Source organism: Acomys minous, assembly GCF_964271855.1.
Source record: "Acomys minous genome assembly, chromosome: 4".
NCBI classification, from domain to species: Eukaryota; Metazoa; Chordata; class Mammalia; order Rodentia; family Muridae; genus Acomys; species Acomys minous.
Genome location: NC_140486.1, coordinates 49,005,622 through 49,030,737, shown reverse-complemented (window position 1 = coordinate 49,030,737; position 25,116 = coordinate 49,005,622). Strand labels below are relative to the sequence as shown.

At 38.8% G+C, this 25,116-nt stretch overlaps 1 protein-coding gene across 9 annotated transcripts in view; it reads left to right on the top strand.

The window, feature by feature from the left end:
* The window catches only part of LOC311596681 (ankyrin repeat and KH domain-containing protein 1), a 112,335-nt gene that overhangs the window by 7,292 nt on the left and 79,927 nt on the right, over window positions 1-25,116 (top strand). For 8 of the 9 annotated variants that reach the window (XM_084780368.1, XM_084780366.1, XM_084780365.1 and 5 more), the window contains exons 2-7: window positions 6,710-6,860; window positions 10,788-10,944; window positions 14,323-14,470; window positions 15,519-15,666; window positions 21,767-22,000; window positions 24,113-24,207. In XM_084780368.1, the coding sequence (XP_084636494.1) occupies window positions 10,904-10,944; window positions 14,323-14,470; window positions 15,519-15,666; window positions 21,767-22,000; window positions 24,113-24,207 (666 nt within the window). In that variant the 5' untranslated portion in view covers window positions 6,710-6,860; window positions 10,788-10,903. The remainder of the gene's footprint in view (window positions 1-6,709; window positions 6,861-10,787; window positions 10,945-14,322; window positions 14,471-15,518; window positions 15,667-21,766; window positions 22,001-24,112; window positions 24,208-25,116) is intronic. The other variant, XM_084780364.1, reaches the window with a different exon arrangement.

The window sequence follows — 25,116 nt, the reverse complement described above, 5'->3', positions numbered from 1 at the left end:
TACTACGCATTCAAACTTTAGGTACAAGGTGACTCACTGCTTTTAATAGCATCTCACAGCTTACACATAATTTGAACAAGAGACAAACAGAAAGTACTGAGAAGTTTAATGTAAAATTATCAGAAATGTCCTAAATTTTCTAAAGTAAGTTTATCAGTTAAAAAAAATTAACTTGGGGCTGGGGAGATGGCTCAGAGGTTAAGAGAACTGTCTTTTCTTTCATAGGGCTTGAGTTCAATTCCCAGCACCCACATGGCAGCTCAAAACAGTCTATAGATAACACCCTCCCACAGACATACATGCAGGCTAAACACCACTGCACATAAAGTAAAAATAAAGTATTAAAAACTTTTACTTAAAATATTTTCAAAAACTTTACCTAGTTTTTATTAAAGTAAACATACAAAAATTGTTATGGGGACCTTTAATTTATTCAAGACAGAAGATAAGGGTTTTTGTCAGTGATAAAATAAGAAAACTTGAGCCAAGTCTGCCTTTAATCCCAGCACCCTAGAGGCAGAGTTCAAGGCCAGCCTTGTCTACAAAGTGAGTCCAGGGCAGCCAAGACTACACAGAGAAACCCTGTCTCACTCAAACGCCCCCCCCCAAAAGAAAACTCATCTAGTATGTAAAATTTGGAGATATCAGAAATGTTAAGTGAAAAAAAGGCTATGCACTATTACTGTAACTGTTATATACTTCAATATCAAAGCAGTAAGACAACATATATATGGGTTATGAATTTAGAGCAGTGCAGAATTGCTTAGTGTGAGTGGAAGAAGACCTTATTGTGAAACTTGAAGTATGAGAGTTTTGTTTTCAAAACGGTTTTTGATTTTTTTAAAGAGCATCTTTTTAAAAAAAAAAAAAGTTTATTTATTTTCATTGGTTTTTTTAGCTGCATGTATGTCTGCGAGATGCGGTCAGATCCTCTGGAGCTGGATTTAAGACAGTTGTGAGCTGCCATGTGGGTGCTGGGAATTGAACTCAGGACCTCTGGAAGAGCAGCCAGTGCTCCTAACCACTCAGCCATCTCTCCGGCCCCTTAAAGAGCATCTTTAAACAAATAACATGTAGTTCATAAATCTAATAAAGGAAAAGTAATAAGCTCCTTTTTTCCATTTTTTAATGTTTCTTTTAAAAATTGTGTGTATGTGAGAGTGTGTGTGTGTGGAGGGGGAAAGGGAGGGAGAGGAAGAGGGGTGAGCAAGGAAGTGCATGACCCATTGCCTAAATGTGGAGGTCAGAGGGCAGCGGTTGGAAGTAGGGTCTCCTCCCACCTGGGGAGCCCCGATGCAGGCTGTTGGATTGCATGATAGTGCTTTTATCTGCACAGCCATCTTTGTTGCACCCTTTCCACTTTTTTGAAACACAGTATCACACAGAGTACAGCCCAGCTTGGCCTAGAATTCAGGATCTTTGTGCCATTAATTCCTAAATGCTGGGATTACAGGTGCCTTTCCCTTTCCCCTCTTTCCCTTAGTTCCTTTCTTCCTTTCTCTTGTGTGTGTGTTTTTGAGGGAGGCCCAAGCCAGTTTAAGATGACCTTGAAATAGTCACCCACTCTGTAGTCTTGGAGGAAGTACAGGGTTATGCTGGCTTTGAACTTAAAAATAAACAAACAAACAACCCCCCTCCCAAAACCATGGTCTCTCTATTTAGCCCTAGTTGTCCTGGAACTCTATTTTATGTAAACCAGGCCCACCTCAAATTCAAAGATCCTCTGCCTCCCCAGTGCTGGGATTAAAGTCACCATGCCTGGTTTTGAACTCTTGATCTTCCTTCTTCAGCCTCCAGAATGGAATTATAGGGATATACCACCATGCCCAGCTTTTGGTGGTTGTAATTCTGCTGTGAACATAGGTGAACAAATATTTCAGCTCCTATTCTAATTATGTGTCTATGTAGAGCTGTGTGTGAGTGTACGAGTGGAGGCCAGAGGCATCGTCTGGTGGAGCAGAGATAGAGGCGGGTGCTAGGAATAGAACTCTGGTTCTTTGCAAGAGTAGTATGTACTCTCAACCACTAAGCCACCTTTCTAGTCCTACTGTTTACTCATTCTTTACAGAAGAAACTGTTTAGTGGGTAGGACTTCTTCCTGAACTCATCTTTCATAATAAAATTCTCATAGTTCCAGGCTGGGAATGTAGCTCAGTTGGTAGAATGCTTGATTAATATAACAGGACAATCTAGGTTTTATTCCAATACAGCATAAAACCAAGCTTGGTAGTGCAAGGCTACAATTCTAGTATTTGGGAGGTAGAGGCAGAAGTTGAAGATTGTTCTCAGTGAATACTGAGTTAAGAGTTAAAAGACAACCTGAGCTACAATGGATCCTATCTCAAAAGAAAGAAAAATAAAAATGAAAGGACTCTAAAGGTCTCTGCTTGTGTCTCAGAAGACAGGGAAGCTATCTTGGGGTGCCCAGGCCAGCCTGACCTGTGTATTCAGGAATTAAAGGATGAGGATGGCTGGGGAGACAGTTAAGTTGATAAAGTGAGTTAGATCCCCCAAAGCTAGGAGTGGTAGTGTGTGTTTGTAATTCCATCCTGGAGAGGCCGAGACAGGTCAATTCCCCGGAGCTTGCTGGCTAGCCAGCCTAGTCTAGCCTAACCTAACTGGCTATTCCAGGTCCTTAGTGAGAGACCTTGTCTCAATAAACAAGTGTAGGGTGCCTGAGCAGGAAGGGTGTCTTTCCCCTCTTCTTAGCAGCTGAGGCTGTAGGTCATTTGGTAAAATGCTAACCTAGTGTGGATGGATCCCTGGTGTGATCTCCACATAACCTAGACTTGCTGGTGTACACCTGTAATCTCAGCACTTGGGAGTAGTGGGAGGAGGGTGAGAAATGTAAGGTGGTTCTTAGGTAGATAGTGAGTTACACATGTCTCGAGCTAAAACAAGACAAAAGTTAGTGATTATAGCTTAGTGGTAGAGTACTTTCTTACCCTGTCAAGGCCCAAGGATCTATTCTAAGTACTGCAAGAAGAAAACAAAAGGTCTTTCAGAGAGTTTAGTCCTTGATAACTTATTTAAGACTCTGGTAAAGTGCTTGCCATCAAACTTGATGACCTGAGTCAGTCCCTCAAACCTGTGTAGTGGGAAAAGAGAACGATTCCCATAAGCTGTCTTCTGACCTGCATTTGCCTACTGTGGGGCATGTGTACCCCCGTCCCCTACACTAGCCAAAAATAAAATAAAATAAAGTGAATTCTGGCTGGTTAATTGTTCATCCATTCATTTATCCACCCAACAGGATTGAAACCTGTTGTCTTGGACATCCCAGGAGAGTGCTCTGTGGCTGAGCTGTATTCCCAGTCTTTTTCTCCTCCTCCCCTTCCTCCTCCTTTTTCTTTTAGATATCATCTCATACTGTAGTATAATCAAGGCTGGTTTATAACTCATTGTGTGCAGTCCAGGCTACCCTGGAACTGAGAGCAATCCTACTTTAGTTTTCCAAGTGTTGGGAGTACTGGCATGAATGACAGTGCCTGGCTCCCAGCTTTTTGTCTTTTTCTTTATAGTGCTAAGGATTTCAGTCCTCTTTTTATTTTTTGTGATTAAGAGTCTCAGTTTAAAAAAAAAAAAAAGAGTCTCAATAAATTGCACAGACTGGCCTTGAACTCAGTTCTAACAGGCTTTGAACTTCTTGCCTCTACCTTCTAAGTAGCTGGGATTACAGGATTATACCACCAGGCCTAGCCTGATTGGTATTTTGGAGTAGATTTACTTATTTAGAGTCTACTATTTGTTAAGCTTTATGCTAAGCTTTAGAGGACGAAAAAACTCTTTTCTGTCTTTTTAAAAAGAGGATTTGTTATTGTTGTTGTTGTTTTTATTATTATCTTATTTTTATTTTTTTGTGTATTTATTTTTGCGAGACAGGCCTGGAACTAGCTCTGTAGTCCAGACTGGCCTCAGACTTGCTGGCCTCTGCCTCCTCAGGGCTGGCTAATGTCTTATATACTATACCAGCATGTCCTACCTCTAAGCCTTTGCCATTTTCAAGTCCCTCTGGTAAGAACATTCTCCATTATATCCAGGTGGCTTCCCTCTTCTCTTGATCTTAAGTAATTTTTCAGAGGGGTGAGGGTGTTGCTGGATATTTTTGGCCTGTTGATTAGTGTATTTGACTACTTTGTTTTTCGAGACAGGGTCTCTCTGTGTAGCCTTGGCTGTCTTGGACTCACTTTGTAGACCAGGCTGGCCTCAAACTCACAGATCTGCTTGTCTCTGCCTCCCGAGTGCTGGGATTAGAAGTGTGCACTGCCATGCCTGGCAACTTGACTACTTTTAAAAACCGAGCTACATCAGCAGCCTGATACCTCCTCTTCACCCCTTTAAGCTATTTAAACATTTTCTGTGTAGTCCGTGGCTGGCTTAGTATTCCCTATGTAGTCCAGGCTAGTTTCACACTCTCATACCTTAACCTTTCTTGTGTTGGAATTACAGGCTTGTACTACCATTCCCAGATTTTTTAAAGAGACCTTCAACTATCTATTGTTTGTTTTCTGTAAATATCTCAGGCTCTCCAATTCTAAACTGAAATAACCATTTCCTTCTGTCCACCTCAACCTTTCTTCGTGTGTGTGTGTGTGTGTGTGTGTGTGTGTGTGTGTGTGTGTGTGTTGCTGGACATTAAATCCATGGCTTTGGGCGTAATCCTAGGCTAGCATGCATGGAACTAAATACTCAGTCTCATCATTTTTGTAAGTAGCGTTACCCTAAAACTAGTAACTAGTCAGACCTCATAGCTCACCCTGCTGTTACTTCTCACTGTAGACATGTGACTCCTTCCTTTTCTGTGTTCTCACTTCTGCTGTAAATGGAACTTTTTCATCTATACAATTGTTGTCTGTCTGCCTCTGATCTTGTATCTCTAGTTCTTTCTTTTTAAAAAAAATTTTTATCTATCTTTATTTTATGTGCATTGGTGTTTTGCCTGTATGTCTATGTGAGGGTGTCAGGTCTTTGAGTTACAGACAGTTGTGAGCTGCCATGTGGGTTCTGGGATTTGAACCCCGATCCTCTGGAAGAGCAGTCAGTGACCCCAACCACTGAGCCGTCTCTCCAGCCCCTCCAGCTCTTTACCCTGCTATCAGGAGTATGTTCTCTTACCAAAGTGTTACTCATTTCTGCTGGCTGTGGTGACTTACGTCTGTGGAGGCTGAGGTAATAGGATTGCTGCTAGCTTGGCCTATAAAGTAGATCCTCAAAAAAAGAAAGTTTTAATAGCATACAAGATTATTTAGGAATTTGCTTTTGTTATCTTTCTAGCCTAATTCTCACTGACCTCCATTTGTTCTTTATATTTGAGCCAAACCAAATTGCTGTAGTTCTGAACATCAGGCTATGAACATCCTGGTATATATGCTTTCACTGATTTGGCTTCTAGAATCTTAGTAATAGTTATAATATGCTGAGTGCTCATTGTCCACTAAACTAAAAGGCTTGCTTATACATTCTAAAAATAAATATATAAGGAAAATTATATCATTCCCAATTTGGATATGAAGAAACAAACACGAAATATAACATACACAGAGTTATAGTCAGTTAATGATAGAGCTAGGTTTTTTCTTCATTTAAAAAATATTTATTTATTATATATACATGTATGCCTGCACATGAGGCACCAGATCTCATTATAGATGGTTACGAGCCACCATGTGGGTGCTGGGAGATGAACTCAGGAGCTCTTGACCGCTGAGCCATCTCTCCAGCCCTTTTTTGAGGCAAGATTTCTATACCAACTGGTTCTATAATCTTCCTACTTCAATCTCTTGAGTGATAAATTTTTAAAAGTTTATATAGTATGTGTTTGCATGCTATTGTGTGTGTGCGTGTGCGCGTGTGTACGCCCACACATATGGGTGTCAATGTAGATATTCTGAGGATTCAATTCTCTTGTACAATGTGGGTTCCCATGATCAAATTCAGATCATGAGGCTTGACAGCAAGTACTTTTACTCTCAGGCACTGGCCCACTTAGCCATTTTTGTGTTAACTTAGGACAAGGGACTACTAAGTTGCCTAGGTAAGCCTTGCACTTTGATATTCTTGCCTCGCATTGTTGAGCAGCTAGTATTGCAGGCCTGCATCAGGAGGCCTAGCTGTATGTGTTTGTGTGTGATTGTTAGTTTGCTATGTAGTTCTGAGTACAGCTTCCTAAGAGGTTATGTGCATATACTAAATAAAAAACACATGTGTATATGGAAAACAAAAACAAAAAACAACAAACAAACAAAAACTTTTTTGGGGGGGGGTCTTTTTGAGACATGGTTTCTCTGTGTAGCCTTGGCTGTCCTAGTCACTTTGGAGGCCAGGCTGGCCTTGAACTCACAGCGATCTGCCTGCCTCTGCCTCTGCCCCCTGAGTGCTGGGATTAAAAGTGTGCGCTACCATGCCTGGCTGCGTATATGGATCTTTAAAAAATTTTTTATTTAATTTTTTTGTGTATATGGATTTTTATGCTCTGTGCTAGGAATATAAAGATACAGTGCTCTCCAAGAAAATTAATTTGTCTGCATTATACCTGTCATCATGCTTGAAGATTAACAGAGAATGCTCCCTCAAAGTTCTATTCTCATAGCTCATGTTTATATAATAATCTGGTTATGATTACATTTCAACTAATACTGACTTAGATTATAGTTATTGTGATCATTCTGGCATCAGTTTCATCATTATTCTGTCTTTAATTCGTCAACAGGTTGAATCATTTATTTTGGACCAAGAAGATTTGGATAATCCAGTCCTTAAAACATCAGAGATATTCTTATCAAGTACAGCAGAAGGAGCAGATTTACGTACAGTGGATCCAGAGACCCAAGCGAGGCTGGAAGCATTGCTAGAAGCAGCGGGTACTCTTACTTATTTTTTCTTTAAAAGTAGATCTCATCAGGAATTATGGCACATGCCTTTAATTCTAGCACCTGGGAGGCAGAGACCCAGACTGATCTATGTGAAGAGACCCTGTCTCACAACAACAATAAAAATTAAGTCTCTCTAAGATGTCGTACATGATTATTTCAGGAATATTTGACACCCCAAATGTACAGTCTCTGTGATTTAAAAAAAAAAAGATTTATTTATTGTGTATAAGTGCTTTATCTGTAGAAGAGGGCATCAGATCACATTACAGATGGTTGTGAACCACCATGTGGTTGCTGGGAATTGAACTCAGGACCTCTGGATGAGCAGACAGTGCTCTTAACCACTGAGTCATCTCGTGCCCCCCCATGATTTTTTTCCTTAAAAGTTCATATTCTATATTTTAATTCTTGATTGAATGCAATGAATACTTTTTTTACTCAACTCAAATACTTTTAAGGTAGTAAAGATAACTAGTTACCAAGGAAAATATCAGATGCATAAAAATATAGCAGTTAAGTGTAGCTTATCAAAATTTTACTGTATTTGAGCTGATTCAGAAACCTCTAATGTTTACTTATTCATTTTAATTGATGTTTACTTAATTATAAATAGTTATTTTATTTTTAAATGAGTACACACAGACTAAAATATATCAGGTTGTGCTAAACTACTGGTTTTTAAAGTATAAGGAAAGAAAATCCGTGATAGGCCTAATGTGGTAGCTCACACCTATACTAGTCCTCCTTGTTGCCTATATAGCCTGGGCTACATAGTGATTTCCAAGCTACTTAGAGCTACATTTTGAGATTCTGTCTTTTAAAAAAAAAAAAAAAACTGATTCAAGGGCTGGAGAGATGGCTCAGCATCTAAGAGCACTGGTTGTTCTTCCAGAGAACTTGGGTTCAATTCCCAGAGTTCATATGGTGACTCACAGATACACATAAAAATGAGATACCTGCCGGGTGTGGTGGCGCACGCCTTTAATCCCAGCACTTGGGAGGCAGAGGCAGGAGGATCACCATGAGTTCAAGGCCAGCCTGGCCTACAAAGTGAGTCCAGGACAGTAAAGGCTACACAGAGAAACCCTGTCTCAAAAAACAAAAAAATACAAAACAACAATAACAAATACCTATACACACAAACAGCTGATCTAAATATATGAGAGATAAACTTTCCACTAGGTGGTGTGGTGTACATGTGTAAGGGAAGCTGAGGCACACAGGTCGTGAGTTTCAAGTTGTAGACTATTTTTAAAAAGAAAGCACTTACACAGTGTTTTCTAAAAATAATATATACTTATTATTTTATAACATACAGTCTGCTCATTATTTATTATACAGTTTCCATTGCACTGTAATTAAAGCCTTTTATCGTCTCTAAAATACAGAAATCTAGAGCAGGGTGTGGCAGCGCAAGCCTATAATCCTATTACCTGGGACCCTGCTGAGGCTGGAGGATTGCCTCCAACTCAAGGCTAGTGTAGCTTCCATAGCAAGACTTTGTCTCACAAAAACAAGACAGAAGGAATTTGAGCCAAGTGTTGGAGTGCATGCTTACAAATCTGTCACTTGGGACACAGAGGCCGAAAGATTATTGTATATCTGTGGCCACTCTGGCCTGTAAAGTGAAATTCTGTCATTTACTTCTTTTTTTTTCCCCCTTGACTGTATGTATGTGTAGATAGGTGTGGGGCTCAGCCCTGTACTTGCACACCTGGGAGGCTAAAGTGACAGGATCAGGAGTCAAAGGCCAGCCTTGGCTACATACTGACCCTATCTCAAAACAAATTTTTAAAGAAATTAATAAAGATAAATAAATTTATTGGTTATTTAAATTTAATTTTTATTATGTTTGGTGTGTGTGTGTGTGTATGCATGCACGTGCATATGTATGTGTGTGGGTGATTGTGCCACATCATGAGTTTGGAAGTCAAAGGACAACTTTCAGGAGTTAGTTTTCTCCTGTCACCTTGTAGGTCACTGAGGTTGAATTCAGGTCATCATACTTGGCAGCAGGTGATTTTACTTGATGAGCCATCTCATTTCCTCATATGTTTTATTTTTAAAATAGTACATGTAAGCAGAATACTGTATACATAATAAATAAATAAATAAATCTTTAAAATAGTACATAAAGTCAGGCATGGTAGCACATGCCTTTAATCCCAGCACTTAGGAGGCAGGTAGATCTCTAAGTTTGAGGATACCCTGAGTTCCAGGGCAGCCAGGACCACATAGAGAGACCTTGTTCCAAAAAACAAAACAAAACAAAACTCAAGTAAATAAATAATCAGAACTAGAGAGACCTCAAATAAATAAATAAATAAATAAATAAATAAAAAAGCTACACATTAGGTGCCATACTTTTTCCTTGAATTACATGTTAGCTAGCTTTGTGTTGAGTTTGAGACCAGCCTCATCTACAAAGTGAGTCCAGGAAAGCTGGGACAATCACACAGAGAAACCCTGTAACCTTAGGAGTTGTAGGCAGAAGGAGTAGAAGTTCAGACCGTGACAATATAAAAACCAGGGAATAAAGACTATTAGAATGCTGAAAATTCAAAATAAAAAAATTTTTTTTCACCCCAGACAGGGTTTCTCTGTGTAGCCTTGGCTGTTCTGGATTCACTTTATAGACCAGGCTGGCCTCGAATTCACAGTGATCCACCTGCCTCTGCCTCCCAAATGGTGACATTAAAGGTGTGCATTACCGCGCCCAGCTACCAAAATAAAAAAATCGTAAAGCACATAAGTTAACTCAGCTCCTTAGTACTACTAGGTATGTGTTAAATGCCTATGATCTCAGTACTCAGGGAATTCAAGGCAAGAGAGTCAGAGTTCAAGACCAGCCTGGGCTATGTAGTAAGTCTGTATCTTAAACAAACAAAACGAAAAATGAGGTGTTGGATAGATGTCTCCCTGGTTAAGAGTGCTTGCTATGCAAACATGGGACTTTAGTTTGGTTCACACAACCATGTAAAAAGTTAGATGTGGTAGGCTTAGGCATGTAACTCAGGTGCTCTAGGGGAGGCAAACGAGATTCCCTGGGGCTTACTGCTATTAGCCTAGTTCCTGGCTTTAGTGAGAGACTGAATTTAGAAGGACTAAGGTAGAGAGTTCTAGAGCAAGACATGTGATACCCTTCTCTGGCCTACACAAAAGCATGTGCATCTGCACACAGTGTGCATACACTTTATAACATACACCATACTCTCATGTGCATACATGTACAAATATATGAAATAATAATAAAGATCGGAAGCCAAAACCTCAAACTATACTGTTAAGTAGAGATTCAGAAAGATTGTTAATAGCCTTTTAACATATATCAAAGGAAGGAAAATTTATATTTTACCTATTAGTGACTAGCAAAAAGATATAAAGGAATTTGTTTGCCCTACCCATAAAATTACATAAATTCTTTGGGTGTTGCATAGTTTGGCTTTTCATTTATGGTGTCTGTCAGACTCAACTTAATTTAAAATGTTACCCCAGAAGATAAGTGGGTATTTCACCAAAAGGGGGGAAATGTTGGATTATTTATTATGATCAATTACAGGGTCTCTCCTTCATTACTACTGAAAATAGAATGGGCAAAGGTCCTGTACTAGAGATTTATTGATATGGCAGTTTCAAATAAAATATTACTCATTTGGCATAATAAGGGTCATATTAAATCAAATTCAGGATTAGGTATAGGAAAAATTATTGTATATATTATAAAGATGAAAATACTAAAACATGGTGGTTCCATGGCTTTGACATTAGTGATAGAACTGAAATCATCCTTATTTATCTGCTGTCAGTTTCATATATGGGGACTGTGTTGTTCTTTAACATAGATAATAGTGCTTAAAATATAATTTCAATCTTCACTCTTGCTTTTTCTTTCCCTGCATTACTTCATTGACTAAGGAATTGGCAAATTGTCAACTGCTGATGGTAAAGCTTTTGCAGATCCTGAAGTACTCCGGAGACTGACGTCCTCAGTTAGCTGTGCGCTGGACGAAGCTGCTGCTGCGCTGACACGGATGAGAGCAGAGAACACGCACAGTACAGGACAAGTGGATACGTATGTGTTCAGTACCTTGCTAGTATTAAATGTTTTCTTGAAAAACATGAGGCAAGTGGGTATTTGAAAGGATATTTTAAGTGGATATATGAATGTGTACATATTATACAAATATGAAAATTGATATTTTATTCATTTTTGTGTTTTTTTAAAACAGAGTCTACATAGCCTTGGCTCTTCTGGAACTCACTATAGACTAGGCTAGCTGGAATTCAGAGATCTGGTTGCCTCTGTTTTCCAAGTGCCAAGTACTGGGATTAAAGGCATTTGTGCTTCTGCTGTGCAACCCCCTGCAAACAAAACAAAAACCAACCTGCATTGACCAGGATATGTTTGCTTTGATTTTTTTGAGAAAGAGTCTCACCTGGCTAGTCTGGAATGCTTTCTGTATCTTGGAACATGCCAGATAGACAAGGCTGGACTCAAACTTACAGAGATCCACCTGTCTCTGCCTCCTGAGTTCTGGGATTAAAAATGTAGACCACCCTGCTGGGTACTGGCTTTACTTTTGAGACAGGATCTTACTCTCTAGCTGAGGCAGCCTTTGAGTTCTCAACAGTCCTGCCTCAACTTTCTTAAGTGCTGGTGTTACGTGTTTGTCATCATACCTGGCTTTGTGTTCACTCCCTATTAAACATTTTTGTGGGTGTTCAGTATGAGAAATCCAAACTGAATAAGACCTAATTCCTACTTGGAAATAAGTTACATACTCTAAAGGTTACAGTAGGTCTAACCTGACTACTTGAGTAGTCATAAATGAGATGAATGGATTACTTACTCAATAATCTAGTTGCTGGTTGTTTAATTATTGTCTGTGGAATATGAGTATCACATCAGAGCTTCTTTGAAGTATATAGTCTTAGGCTGTTTGTGGAGGCGTATGTCTAATATTTGGCACTCTGGAGTAGAGGCAGGAGGATCAGCAGTTTGAGGCCAGCTGTGGCTACATGTCTGCACTTACAAAGGTCCTGAGTTCAGTTCCCAGCAATCCCATCACCATATATGCCCTCTAATGCCCTCTTTTGGTATGCAAGTGTACATGCAGATAGAGCACTCACACATAAAATAAATAAAATAAAATAAAAAGGAGGAAGAGGAGGAGAAGAAGAAACTCAGACTATAACCCAGATGTACTGAATCAAATCTGCATTTTAATAGGCAGTATGGATAGACTTGTGGATTTAAGTTAGCTATGCTGGTGTACCTGTAATCTTGGCACCTGTGCTACTAAAATGGGACAATTGATGTGAATTCAAGGCCAGCCTGGGCTAAATACTGACTTGAGGACTGCCTAGACTGTAGTATGAGACTCTTGTCTTGTTTTTTTGTTTTGTTTTGCTTTTGTTATTTTTCCCCAGACAGTGTTTCTCTGTATAGCCTTGGCTGTCCTAGACTCGCTTTGTAGACTAGGCTGGCCTTGAACTCACAGCGATCCGCCTGCCTCTGCTTCCCAAGTGCTTTTATTAAAGGCATGTGCCACCATGCTCAACTTGAGACTTGTCTTAAAAGAACGGAAAAGTAAAATAAAATAAATTCATGGGTTCAATTAGTTATTTTACAGCAATTTTTTAAAAAACCAAGATAAGACTTTTGCCATAGGTAAGTTTTAAAATATCTTTTTTGTGAATCAGTCTGGTAGTAGCCTTTAACAGCTTATCTATCTAATACTTCAAAAGACAATTTTTTTTACAAAGGAAAAGAAATTACTTTTGTAAAAGATCAGTTAATCCAACTTATTTAGGAGGCAGATCTCTTGAGTTCAAGGACAGCCTGATCTATACGATGAATCCTAGGACAACCAGGGACATATAGTGAGACCCTTTCTCAAAGAACCACAGGCCAGTTATTTAGACTCACCATGTGTGGCTTTTATACAGTCTGTTACAGTAGTGTCTGTTAACACAAGTAGTAGAGCCAAAAATGAGATGTCAAAGGTTAATGCTTTGAGAAGAGCTAAGCTTTAACCCACACCAAAAACACCAACAGAAAAAAGATAGTCCCTTTGTACTACACCAGTTACATTTTTAACACTTAAAGCTGAAAAACAAAACTTTAAACAGGCTGACACTGTAATTTTATGTATGACAGTATTACTTTATGTGTGAGAATTCTTGCTACATGTGTATGTTTCCATCATGTATATGCCTGGTGATAAGTACCAGGTCCTTGGGCTGGGGGTGGCGGCGCACACCTATAATCCCAGCACTCAGGAGGCAGAGACAGGTGGATCACTGTGAGTTCAAGGCCAGCCTGGTCTATCTACAAAGTGAGTCCAGGACAGCCAAGGCTACACAGAGTAACCCTGTCTCAAACAACAACACCACCACCAAACCAAAACAAAAAAACTTTCAAAATCTCAAATCTAAAATGTTACAGTGGTACGTGTCTTTAGTTCCAGTACTGGGGAAGCTTGGAAGCTTGAGTTCAAAGGTAGCCTGGTTTACAGAGTGAGTTCCAGGCCACCCAGGGCTGTGTAGAGAGAGACTCTGTCTTTTAAAAAATATTGCTCAAATATTTTTTTCTAGGACCCCAAGTACTGTATTTAAAAAAAAATTCATGTTTTGTAAACTTGAGGTTTCAAAGAATGAAGGCCAGTGAGGGTTGGAACTCGGCTGTCAGGCTCGGCAGCACCTTCCTTTCCCTCCCTGTTCAGCCATCTTGCTGGCCTTCAGTCACTTTGTGCCTAGCTGAGTATGGTCAAATGTGAGTATAGTCCCAGCATTATGCAGAGCTTGGGGAACTTCTGGGCTACATTAGATCTGTGTCAGTCAACAAGCACGGTTACTTTAGTTCTAGACTCTAAAACCTAAGAGTGATTCTGTTAGTTGCCTTTCAGTCTGTAAGCTTTGAGCACTGCTGTTTTGTGAAGTCAACTTCAGATATAAAAACAGTTTACCAGATAGAGTTTGAAAAATAATAACAGCAGTTGTTGGGGGACAGTGGTTGGGAAAGCAGTGGAGAAAGAGAATCAACTGAAATAAAGTATATATGAAAATCTGGTAATGAAACCCATACTGTATATAGGTTTTAAAAAAATTAAAAAAGGACAGAAGGTACAGGGGCAGGGCAGATACAGGGCAGGGGTGCTTGCTGCTCTCACAGAGGACCTGGGTTTGGTTCTCAGAACTCTCATGTCAGCTTCCAATTGTCTATAACTCCTATAATAGTAATAAAAAAAGGTTAGCTATTTTCAAATTTGTGTTTCTGCCTAGTAGAAGTTTGTATATAATTACAGTTGTAAACAGGATGTTTGGCATATAAAATATTCATGCCAGTTTATCTAAGTACATTTTTGTATGTCTAACTCCAGTGTAATTTTGTATGATAGGATCATGAGTCTTTTTGTATCAGTTAATTTTGTGTAATGTTTGATTTCAGTCGCAGTCTGGCAGAAGCTTGTTCAGATGGAGATGTGAATGCTGTTCGTAAATTGCTAGATGAAGGCAGAAGTGTAAATGAACATACAGAAGAAGGAGAAAGCCTGCTGTGTTTGGCTTGTTCAGCAGGATATTATGAACTAGCACAAGTAAGCAGAAATAATCCTTATAATCTGTATTAATTTTAGTAGTGCTGGGGAATCATCAAATACAGGGCCTTGTGCCTTACCCCTGAGCTACACCCCCAGCCCCATAATAATCTTTAGTGTTTAAAGTTGTAGAGGGGTTTCAGTGTTTTAGTTATTTTTATTACTTGTAAAAGAAATTATAGCTCGTCGTGGTGGTGGACGCCTTTAATCCCAGCACTTGGGAGGCAGAGGCAGGTGGATCACTGTGAGTTCCAGGCCAGCCTGGTCTACAAAGTGAGGCCAGGCCAGCCAGGGATATACAGAGAAACCTTGTCTCAAAACAAACAAACAAACAAATGAAGGAATTATAATTGGAAGCCTCCTTTCCCTTTTATAAACATACACAGTTCATTTTTTGTGTATCTGTAGCTAGGCTTGGTTTATTTTATGCCATGTATTCAAAAGCTAATCATGTTGAATGATAATCACTTAATAATCATATTTTAAGCTCTTGTTTTTGAAATGTTTCTATACACATGTTGTGACTGTCTGACTATGTGTGGGGTGCATATGTAAGCTAGAAGTTGATGTTAGGTATGTCTTTTTTGACCACTCTTGACTTTATTTTCTAAGATAAGGGTCTCTTACCCTGGTGAACCTGGAGTTAACCAGTTTGCTACTCTAGCCAGCCAGCTTGCCTTACAGTTCTGTATCTGCCTCTCAAGTGCAGGGAATGCCAACCCTCACTCAGGTTCCCATGGTAAATTCTATTTACTGAGCCGTATTCTCAGTTTTAAACTTGTCTTTTAAGAATATACACTGGGCGGTGGTGGTGCTCGCCTTTAATCCCAGCCTGCCTCTGCCTCCTGCGTGCCGGGACTAAAGGCGAGCGCAAACACCAGCGTCTCATCTGACCTTTCATCTGACCCCTAAAAATTGGATTTTCCTAAAAGGTGATTATTTTTACTTATTTCTCTGTCTTAAAACAATCTTCTTGATTGAATATTTTCTCTTGTAAGTACTACTTATTAATAGTAAGCAATAACAACCTCTTTGTGTGTTTTTAAAGGTCCTGCTAGCTATGCATGCTAATGTTGAAGATAGAGGGAATAAAGGAGATATAACTCCTCTGATGGCAGCTTCCAGTGGAGGCTATTTAGATATTGTGAAATTATTACTACTTCATGATGCAGATGTCAACTCCCAGTCGGCAACAGGTATGTATCAATTGATCTGAAGGAAAAATTGACTTAAGTTTTTATAACATGATGAGAAAAGATTTCATCATGGGATCGTTGGTGGGATGGCACAGTGAGTAAGTCACTTACTTGAGTTTAATTCCCAGGATCCACACGACAGAAGGAAAGAACCAACTCTTCAAAACTGATCTCTTACTTCCACATTCAGGCCATGCACACACATACCCACTTCATGCACATACAAAACAAATAAATGTAATTTAATAAATTAGGTTGATGGGGAAAATGAATGCAAACTTTCTGAAAATAATCTTGACTTTGATATCTTTACAAGTCTTTGCTATAGTTATTGAGTTATGGTCTCAACTAGTGGACCAGGATGGCCCTTGCACTAGAAATCCTCTTTTTTTTTTTCCCCTGTCCTCCAGAATGTTGGGAGTAAAGCATGCACCACCAAGCTTGCTGAAAAGTCTTTAAGCCAGTGTGCAGGCTTCTTGAGTTTAAGGATAGTCTGGGTTGAGAGTAAATTCCTATTTCCAACAACAGCAAATCTTAAACATAAACTTGGACCAGGCATAGTGGCACTTGCCTATTATCTTAGCATTAGGAACCCGAGGCAGGAGGATTGCTCTGTGTTTGAAGCACACTTTAGATACATAGGGAGTTCAAGAAGATTTCTAGTCTGCATACTAAGACTGTATCAAAAACAGTGTAGGTTCTATTTGGTCAAGATGAACAGTTTTTCTGCTACAGTTTCTTTTCTTATGTCCTGGTGATATGTAATACATAAAACAAAAGTTATGAGCTATATCTCCTATAGTTCTTTACCTCATTTAAGTATAGCTCCTTTGACTTTGAATGTGTTTACCCTGTCAGATTTTTCATTTGTAGTATGCTGAATTTGTTTATTAATAAGAGAATTCTACCCATCCTCCACTTCTCCCTATTTATTTATTTATATATTTATTTTTGGTTTTGCAAGACAGGGTTTCTCTGTGTAGCCTTGGCTGTCCTGGACTCTCTTTGTAGACCAGGCTGGCCTCAAACTCACAGCGATCCGCCTGCCTCTGCCTCCCGAGTGCTGGCATTAAAGGCGTGCGCCACCAGGCCCGGCACCTCTTTATTTTTTTTAATGTCACGGATTTTAATAGACTATCTACACACACACATATACATACACATACGTGTATATATATCTACATACATACATATATTATGATTTAAATTTAGATCTGGGTCTAGGGATGTAGATTAGTTGGTATAGTACATGCCAAGGACTCATGAAACCCTGGGTTAAATTACCAGCATCACATAAGCCAGATGTCCTAGTTACATTTCTGTTGCTGTGACAAAACCCATGACCAGAGCAACTTATAAAAGAAAGCATTAAATTGGGTTTATAGTTTGAGAACACTGGAGTCCATGATGGTGGAGCAAAGGCATGGCACAGGAATGGCTGAGAGCTCAAATCTTGATCTCCAAGCAGAAGGCAGAGAGGGAGAGAGAGAACACACAGAGTGGCAGAAGTCTTTTGAAACTCCAAACCTAGTAATATACCTCCTCCAAGACCATGCCTCCCGATCCTTTCCAAACAATTCCATCAACTGAGGACCGTATATTCAGTCATATGAGCCTTGGCGGACATTCTCATTCAAACCGCTGCATTTCACTCTCTGACTCCCAATACTAGGGTTGTGGCCATATAATGCAAAATACATCTAGTCCAAAGTCCTCATGGTATCTCACAATCTCAGTACTGTTAAGTCTTTTCTGAGACTCAAGGCCAGTGTTTCTCAACCTGTGGGTTGTGACTCCTTTGAGAACTGAATGACCTTTTCAAAGGGATAGCCTAAGACCACCAGAAAACACAGGTATTTTTATTATGATTTATAACAGTAACAAAATTACAGTTTTGAAGTAGCAATGAAAATAATTTTATTGTTGGGAATCATCATAACACAAGGAACTGTATGAAAGGGTGTAAACATTAGGAAGGTTGAGAACCATTGGTTTAGGCAATTTCTTAATTGTAATCCTTTCAAAATTCAAAGGCAAATTCTATACTTCCAACATACATTGGCACAGACTATGCATTACCATTCCAAAAGGGACAGATGGGGTTCAATGAGGAAATACTAGACCAAAACAAGATGGAAACCCAGCAGGGCAAACTCTACTCCATCAAAGGCTTAGATGGTTCTTCCTTTCCAGCTTTGTGGCCTGCATCACACTGATTTCTCCTAGGCTAGTTCCACTCTCTGTATGCATCTGTCAGTAACAGACATCCTATAGCTCTGGCCACTGTAATATCTTGGGATCTCCATTGCAATCTAGTGGTCACCTTCACAGCTTTATGAAATTGCTTATCGGGCTGGAGAGATGGCCCAGAGGTTAAGAGCACTTGGCTGCTCTTCCAGAGGCCTGAGTTCAATTCCCGGCAACCACATGGTGGCTTATAACCATCTGTAATGTGATCTAATGCCCTCTTCTGGAGTGCAGGTGTACATGCAAATAGAGCATCTTATATAATAAATAAATAAATAAATAAATAAATAAATAAATAAAATCTGAAAGAAGGAAAGAAAGTTGCCTCTCAGGGCCTCCATGCAAAGACTCCTCTGTTACTAGTTCTCTCTGTAACCCTGGAGGGAGATTCCACAATCCTTTTATTCCTGTATCCTTTATGATTCTAAAGCAATAGCCACATGGACAATACTGTGAAGTTCAGCTGCCTGCTTAGGCTGGAGTCTGACCCCCTTAAATCACACTTGCAAAGCAGCTTTTGTTTGTTGTTGCTTTCTAGGAACAGAAAATTTCATAAGCCTTTTTATAAATTGGAAGTTTAACTGGGTGGAGACTTTATTCCTTCCTTTATTTCTATATGGATCAGGCCTCATCTTGATATCCTTATTTATTTCAGTATAAGCCTTGACTCCAGCATTACATCCTAGTGCTCTTTTTCTCTTTCACCTGTATAAAAATCTATTCTTGTCCCACTTGCTCATTTTCATTGTAGTCCTGTTTAAGAGTGATTACTAATACAGTGCCATTATTAGGCTATCTTTAAAATCTCTGACAAAGAAATTAGTCTGTTATTTGTCAGTTTAGCCTCAGGCAAATTCTTAGGACAAGAACAGAAAGCTGCCACATTCTTTGCCAAAAATATCACTAGCACGGTCCCTAGCCCAGTCACTAATAACTGTTTTTCTCAGAAGCTTCTTGAGCTAGACCTCCATAGTCCACCTTGTTTTCAGCACCGTCTTCCAAGTTCCCACAGCACTCAACTGCTTTTCTAGTCCAAAGTCCCAAACTTCCATATTCCTCCAAAAACCCACATGGTCAGGCCTGTCACATCAATAGCCCACTCTTTCTTACCAACTTCTGTATTAGTTAAGATTTCTATTGCTGTAATAAAACACTATGACCAAGGCGATTATAAGGAAATTGCTTAAGCCTACAGTTTCAAAGGGTTAAAGTCCATGATGGCTGAGCAAGGGCATAGTAACAGGAATATCTGACAGCTCATGTCTTGGTGTCCAAGCAGGAGGCAGAAAGAGAAGACTAGAATGGGTACACGCTTTAAAGCCCACACAGTGACAGACCACCCACAAAGCCACACTTTCTAATACAAACAGTTCCAGCACCTGGGGTCCACATACTTAAATAGGAACCTATGGGGGCCATTCCTGTTTTAGCAGCACATGTCTATAATTCTAGAACTTTCAAGCCTGAAGCAAGAGAAGGATTCTTATGAGTTCCAGGTCAGCCTGGACTACAGAGTAAGAAACTCTGTCATAAAAAAATTTTTTTTTCTTTTGAAAGTGTTAAGCTGTGTCATGTTGTGAATGTAGGTGTAAGATAGTTGTCTTAGGGCGGAGAAATTGTATGCCATTTAAGATCACATAATGCGGGCTGGAGAGATGGCCCAGCAACCACACGGTGTAAATAAGTAAATCTTTTAAAAAAAAAATCACATTCCTCTGTTGTAGAGGACTCAAGATTATTTCTGAATCCTGAGTCAGGTGGCTCACAATCATCTGTAACTGTAGCTCTAGGAGAATCTAACACCTGTGCCTCTGCCAGCACCTGCACACATGTGTACATATCCACATTCATACATGCATAATAAAAACAAGTCTTCTAAGAGAAGATACATGAGTCAGGCATGGTGGCCCATGCTTGTAATCCCTGGTCTACAAAGCAAGTCCAGGACAGCTGAGGTTACACAAAGAAACCCTGTCTTGAAAAAAAAAAAAAGAAAAGATATATGTGTGGTGGAAAATGTATCTAAAGCTGTGAGTTTTGAGTAGATCTGTTAAAAACATTTAAAAATGGATAGAAATAAAATGTTAAATGTTCTAAGTTATGGAGTATTCAAAGGAAGGAATAATTTTGAATAATATTTATGCTTGGGAGTTTTGAGACATGGTCTCACTATGTAGCCTTGGCTGGCCTAGAACTCACAATTTAGACTAAGCTAGTCTCAAACTTAGATCCATCTGCCTTTCCTTCTGAGTGCTGGAATGTAGGAAGAAGCCTGGTATATGTTAGGCAGTAAGTATGTGCCAATGGAATTGTAGTATACTCTGCAGATGGCTAATGAAAATACCTCAGCTCCCCTTTCCACTCAGTTTTAACTCATATTGGAAAAAATAGAGCATTTGAAAAAGATTCATCCTCTCAAGTGATTTCCTAATCAAGTTACTTTTAAAATGAATTGATTCATTTGCTTATTTGTGCATACTTTTGCGTGAACACGTGGAGGCCAGAAGAGATGATCCTGTCACTGTCTGCCTACTCCTTTGAGACAAGGTCTCTCCTTGACCTGGGGCTTTCATTTTCTTGACTAGGCTGACAGTCAGCCTCCTGTCTCCTCCTCTCAGAGCTGGTGTCCAAGGCATGTGCAGGACACCACTTCAATTTTGTGATTTTGTGGAAAGTGCTTTTGACCAGTGAGCCATCTGTTCAGCCTTGAATTTAGACTTTTTTTTCCCAGTAGACTATACCTCCTGTATGCCAGAATCATTTAGGGTGATTATTAAAAATATAGGTTTCCAAGCTGATGAGATGGCTCAGCTGGTAAAAGTACTCAGCATTCAAGCCTGATGACCAAGTTGATCCCTAAAACCTACATAAAGATGGGAGGAGAGGACCAGCTCCTAACATTTGATTTCTGACTTCTACATGCATGCATACTATGGTACATATATGGCTGCACTCTCTGACATACAATATTCATAACTAAATAGAGCATTAAAAAAATGCTCCCAGGAGTCTCCCTTCCCAGGAGTACCACTCACTGCCTTAAGACTCAGTACAAAGGTAGCTGTTTTCTTTTGGGAAAACTAAAGCAAACCAAAACCCAAAATAGGTAGCTGTGGTGATTCATACCTGTAGTTCCAGCAAGGGAGTGGCGAGGTAGGGGCAAGTCTAGGCCCCAAAGATGGATCACCTCAAAAATAAAACAAACAAGAAAAACTGAGCTTTATTGATGACCCATACTGTGGAATTCATGTTTTAAGTATGAAGCTCTAGAGTTGTGCAATCTAATTTCAGGCTAATTCTGTCACAACTGAAAGATCTCTGACGAGGACCTGGGTTCCAGTCTCAGCACCCAATTTTGGGCTCACAATCCTCTGTAATTCCAGTGCCAGAGAATCTAATGCCCCTCTTCTAACCTCCTGCACCAGCCACACACATGTGCATATATATACATGTAGGCAAAACACTCATAAATAAACAGATCTAGTGAGATAATAAGTAAATAAAGTATCTCTACCTATTTGCAATCTGCTCAATTTTAAGTAACCACTATTTTGTTTTCTGAATTTAGATTTGCTTTTTCTACACCTTTTATATTGTATAGACAGTTAAAATATATAGCACTTTGTTTTGGGCTATTAGAAAATAAAAGACATGCTTTAAATTGATGACAGTAAAAAACATGCTTGGCATGTTTGAGACCCTGGGTCGAATCTCTAGCACACACAAACAACAACAAACAAACATTTAACTTGAGGTATAGTTGTAGCTTAAGCCAAGGAATTGGAGAGGTAACTAGAGCAGTAGCCTGACATCTGTTGTCTCATAATTTTGTACTTTTTTTATTCTTTGTTAGGGAACACTGCACTAACTTATGCCTGTGCCGGAGGATTTATTGACATTGTAAAAGTGCTTCTTAATGAGGGTGCAAATATAGAAGACCATAATGAAAATGGACACACTCCCCTAATGGAAGCAGCCAGTGCAGGTCACGTGGAGGTTGCCAGAGTTCTTCTGGATCACGGTGCAGGCATCAACACTCATTCTAATGAGTTCAAAGAAAGTGCTCTGACACTTGCCTGCTACAAAGGTACTTTTTATGTCTGAATATTTATAATTGTTCTTATAACAACCTCATTTGAGTATTTGGGTTATCTTTATATTTGTTTACTTGAGTTTTTGAATTAACTTTATATTTTTCTTGTGTAAATTTACTTTAAAAGACATAAAGAAAGCCCATTAAACCTGTATTTTGTGTACTATCCATATATATAAGCTGTTTGGTTGAAATTAAATATATAGCTTATATATTTAAGGATTTCCATTATTTAATACACTTTATTCTATATGATTTTTTCCTTTAAAAAATTATCCACCGATTACTGATAGTTGATGTAGAAAACCTGAAAAGTAAGGTGTACAACAAAGAAAAATTTAAATGACCTGTAATATTACCATCTAAAGGTGAAAAAGCATGTAAACGGTGTTTTAGTGTATGTCCAGGTTTTTTTAAGTTTTAAAAAAAAATATATATATATATATACATATATGTGAAATAAAACGATTTACCAGTTTTATAGTCTGTAGGTATCATGATTATATACTTATCTCAATAAATGTTCTTGTAACATAATTTTTTATTATCACATAGTATTTCAGTTAAATTTTATAGATTGGTTTGCCTGTGTATATCACAAAACACAATGATTTGTACAAAAGAGGAGCCTAAAAGTAAACTTACTTGTGCTAGTTTTGCCACCAAGATCCATGAGTATTATTTTTCTGTTGTACATCCTAGTATATGGTTTTTGTCCTTAATGTTATCTGTAGTCCAAATGGCAGCTAGAGCCCAGCAGTCTGTACTGTAGGGTGAAGAGGGTAAGAATAAAGTAGCAACTGCCTCCCAATTAAGTAAGTTTCTTAAGAAGTCTTTCTAGAAGCTTCACTTTGTAACTCTCACTGTATTTTACTTGCTTTACTTTACTTACTATTTACAGGAAAATAGTATTTTAAAAATTAGGCATATTGCCACCTAGATAAAATTGAAGTCTTGTTTCTCAGAAATAGTAAGAAAGATGTTGAGTAGGGAAGTCACCATCACTGCCAAATACATGAAATGGATACACCATAATTTCCCATTGTTGGAGACTAATTATTCCATGTTTGCTTGTTTGGTTATTTAAAAACACCGTAATAACATATGTAGACATTTTTGCCTAATCCTCTGATTATTTCCTTAGTAAAACTTTTGGAAGTGGAATTACTGGGTCAAAGGGTAGGAACATTGTTAAGGCTCATTGTACACATTTCCAAACTGCCTTCTAGAAAGCGCAAACCAGTTTACTAGGAGTCCTAGACCCCACTAGGTGTCTGAGAACCCCTCTACCCGCCTCACACCCTCTCCAGTACTAGACATTATCAGTCTCTTTACTCTTTGACATTTTGCTAAAATAATCATGTCTCATTTAATGTCGCCTAAGTTTAATATCCATTTATATATCTTTTGAATTACCATTTTATATCCTGTACCTATTTTTATACTGGAATATTGGTATTTTTTCTTATTGACTATTAAGTTTTTAAAAATTATTATTAAAAATATCAAGAGGATTGGAATTATTTTTAAATGGAATTGGCTTTGTGTGTCTGCTCATTGGCACAGTAGGTTATGGTGATTTTAAAACTGTGTTTCTAGAAAATATGTTCGAATATCCTCTGCCTGGCTTTCTGTTTGATTCCAGTGTTTTCATAGTTCATAAAAATTAAATCAGAGAACAAGCATGATTACTTAACTAGAAATATATGCTTTAGAAAGTCAGTCTTTAAAACTTAGATGATGGGCTCAGAGGTTAAGAGCACTGTCTAGTCTTCCAAAGGCCCTGAGTTCACTTCCCAGCAACCACATGGTGGCTCATAACCATCTATACTGAAATCTGGTGTCCTCTTCTGGTGTGCAGGCTTTACATGTAGGCAGAATACTGTATACATAATAAATAAATAAAATCTTTTTAAAAAAACTTAGAGAGTATAACCTTATTGAAAGTGCACCTACTTGTTTTCAGTTGGCTTTGTAAAATTGTCATTGATTAATTAAATTCAAAATAAAACCTTTTAAGTTGTATATAGACGTTTGAAAATAAAACTCATCAATTTAGTACTCATGCACTTGACTAAAAGTCAATTCTTTAACCTTATTGTTAAGGCCATTTGGATATGGTTCGATTTCTGCTTGAAGCTGGTGCAGATCAAGAGCACAAAACTGATGAGATGCACACTGCCTTAATGGAAGCTTGCATGGTAATTTAATTATGCTCACTTGAAGTCCTGTGGGGGGATAGTTCATGTATTTATCTGGGATTTATTATTGTTATTGTTACTGTTGTATGTGTGTGTCTGTGTTCTTGTGTGTGTGCAGGTACATATGCCTTTAGATGCCCAGAGAACAGAGAGCCAAGGGTGTTTCCTCTGTAGACTTCATCTTCCTTACTTGTTGAGGCAGGCCTCTCACTAGCATGAAACTCCCAAGTAGAATATGCAGTCTGGCTTTGGGCTTTAGTGGTCTGATTCTCATCGTTACCTCATTGTTGTGCACCAACCCACGTAGGTTTGTTTATTGTTGTTTTTTTTTCCAAGACAGGGTTTCTCTGTAGCCTTGCCTACCTTGTAGACCAGGCTGGCCTTGAATTCACATCGCTCTGCTTGCCTCTGCCTCCCAAGCGCTGGGATTAAAGGCGCGCGCCACCACGGCCGGCTTGTTTGTTTGTTTAACTATGGATTCTGGTGACCAAATTAATATCCTCATGCTTTCCAAGGCAACTACTTCAACTAAGCCCAGTCTCTAGTTAATGTTTAACCAAATTCTAAATAAACAGGTAATGCTTTGCTTTAATATGTGGACGTTTAGAGGATGACGGCAACTTGTAATCCTAATGTAATGTTTCTAGTTTTAAAGTTAATATTTCTTTTTTCTTTTTTCTAATGTATACAGTGCTCTCTCTGCACATACACCTACATGCCAGAAAAGGTCATCAGATCACATTATTGTTGTGAGCTACCATGTGGTTGCTGGGGAATTGAACTCAGGACCTCTAGAGGAGCAGTCAGTGCCCTTAACCTCTGAGCCATCTCTCTAGACCCCTAAAGTTAATATTTCGTTTAATTTTATACATTAAATTTTTTCCTTTCTTTTTGTTTGTTTGTTTCAAG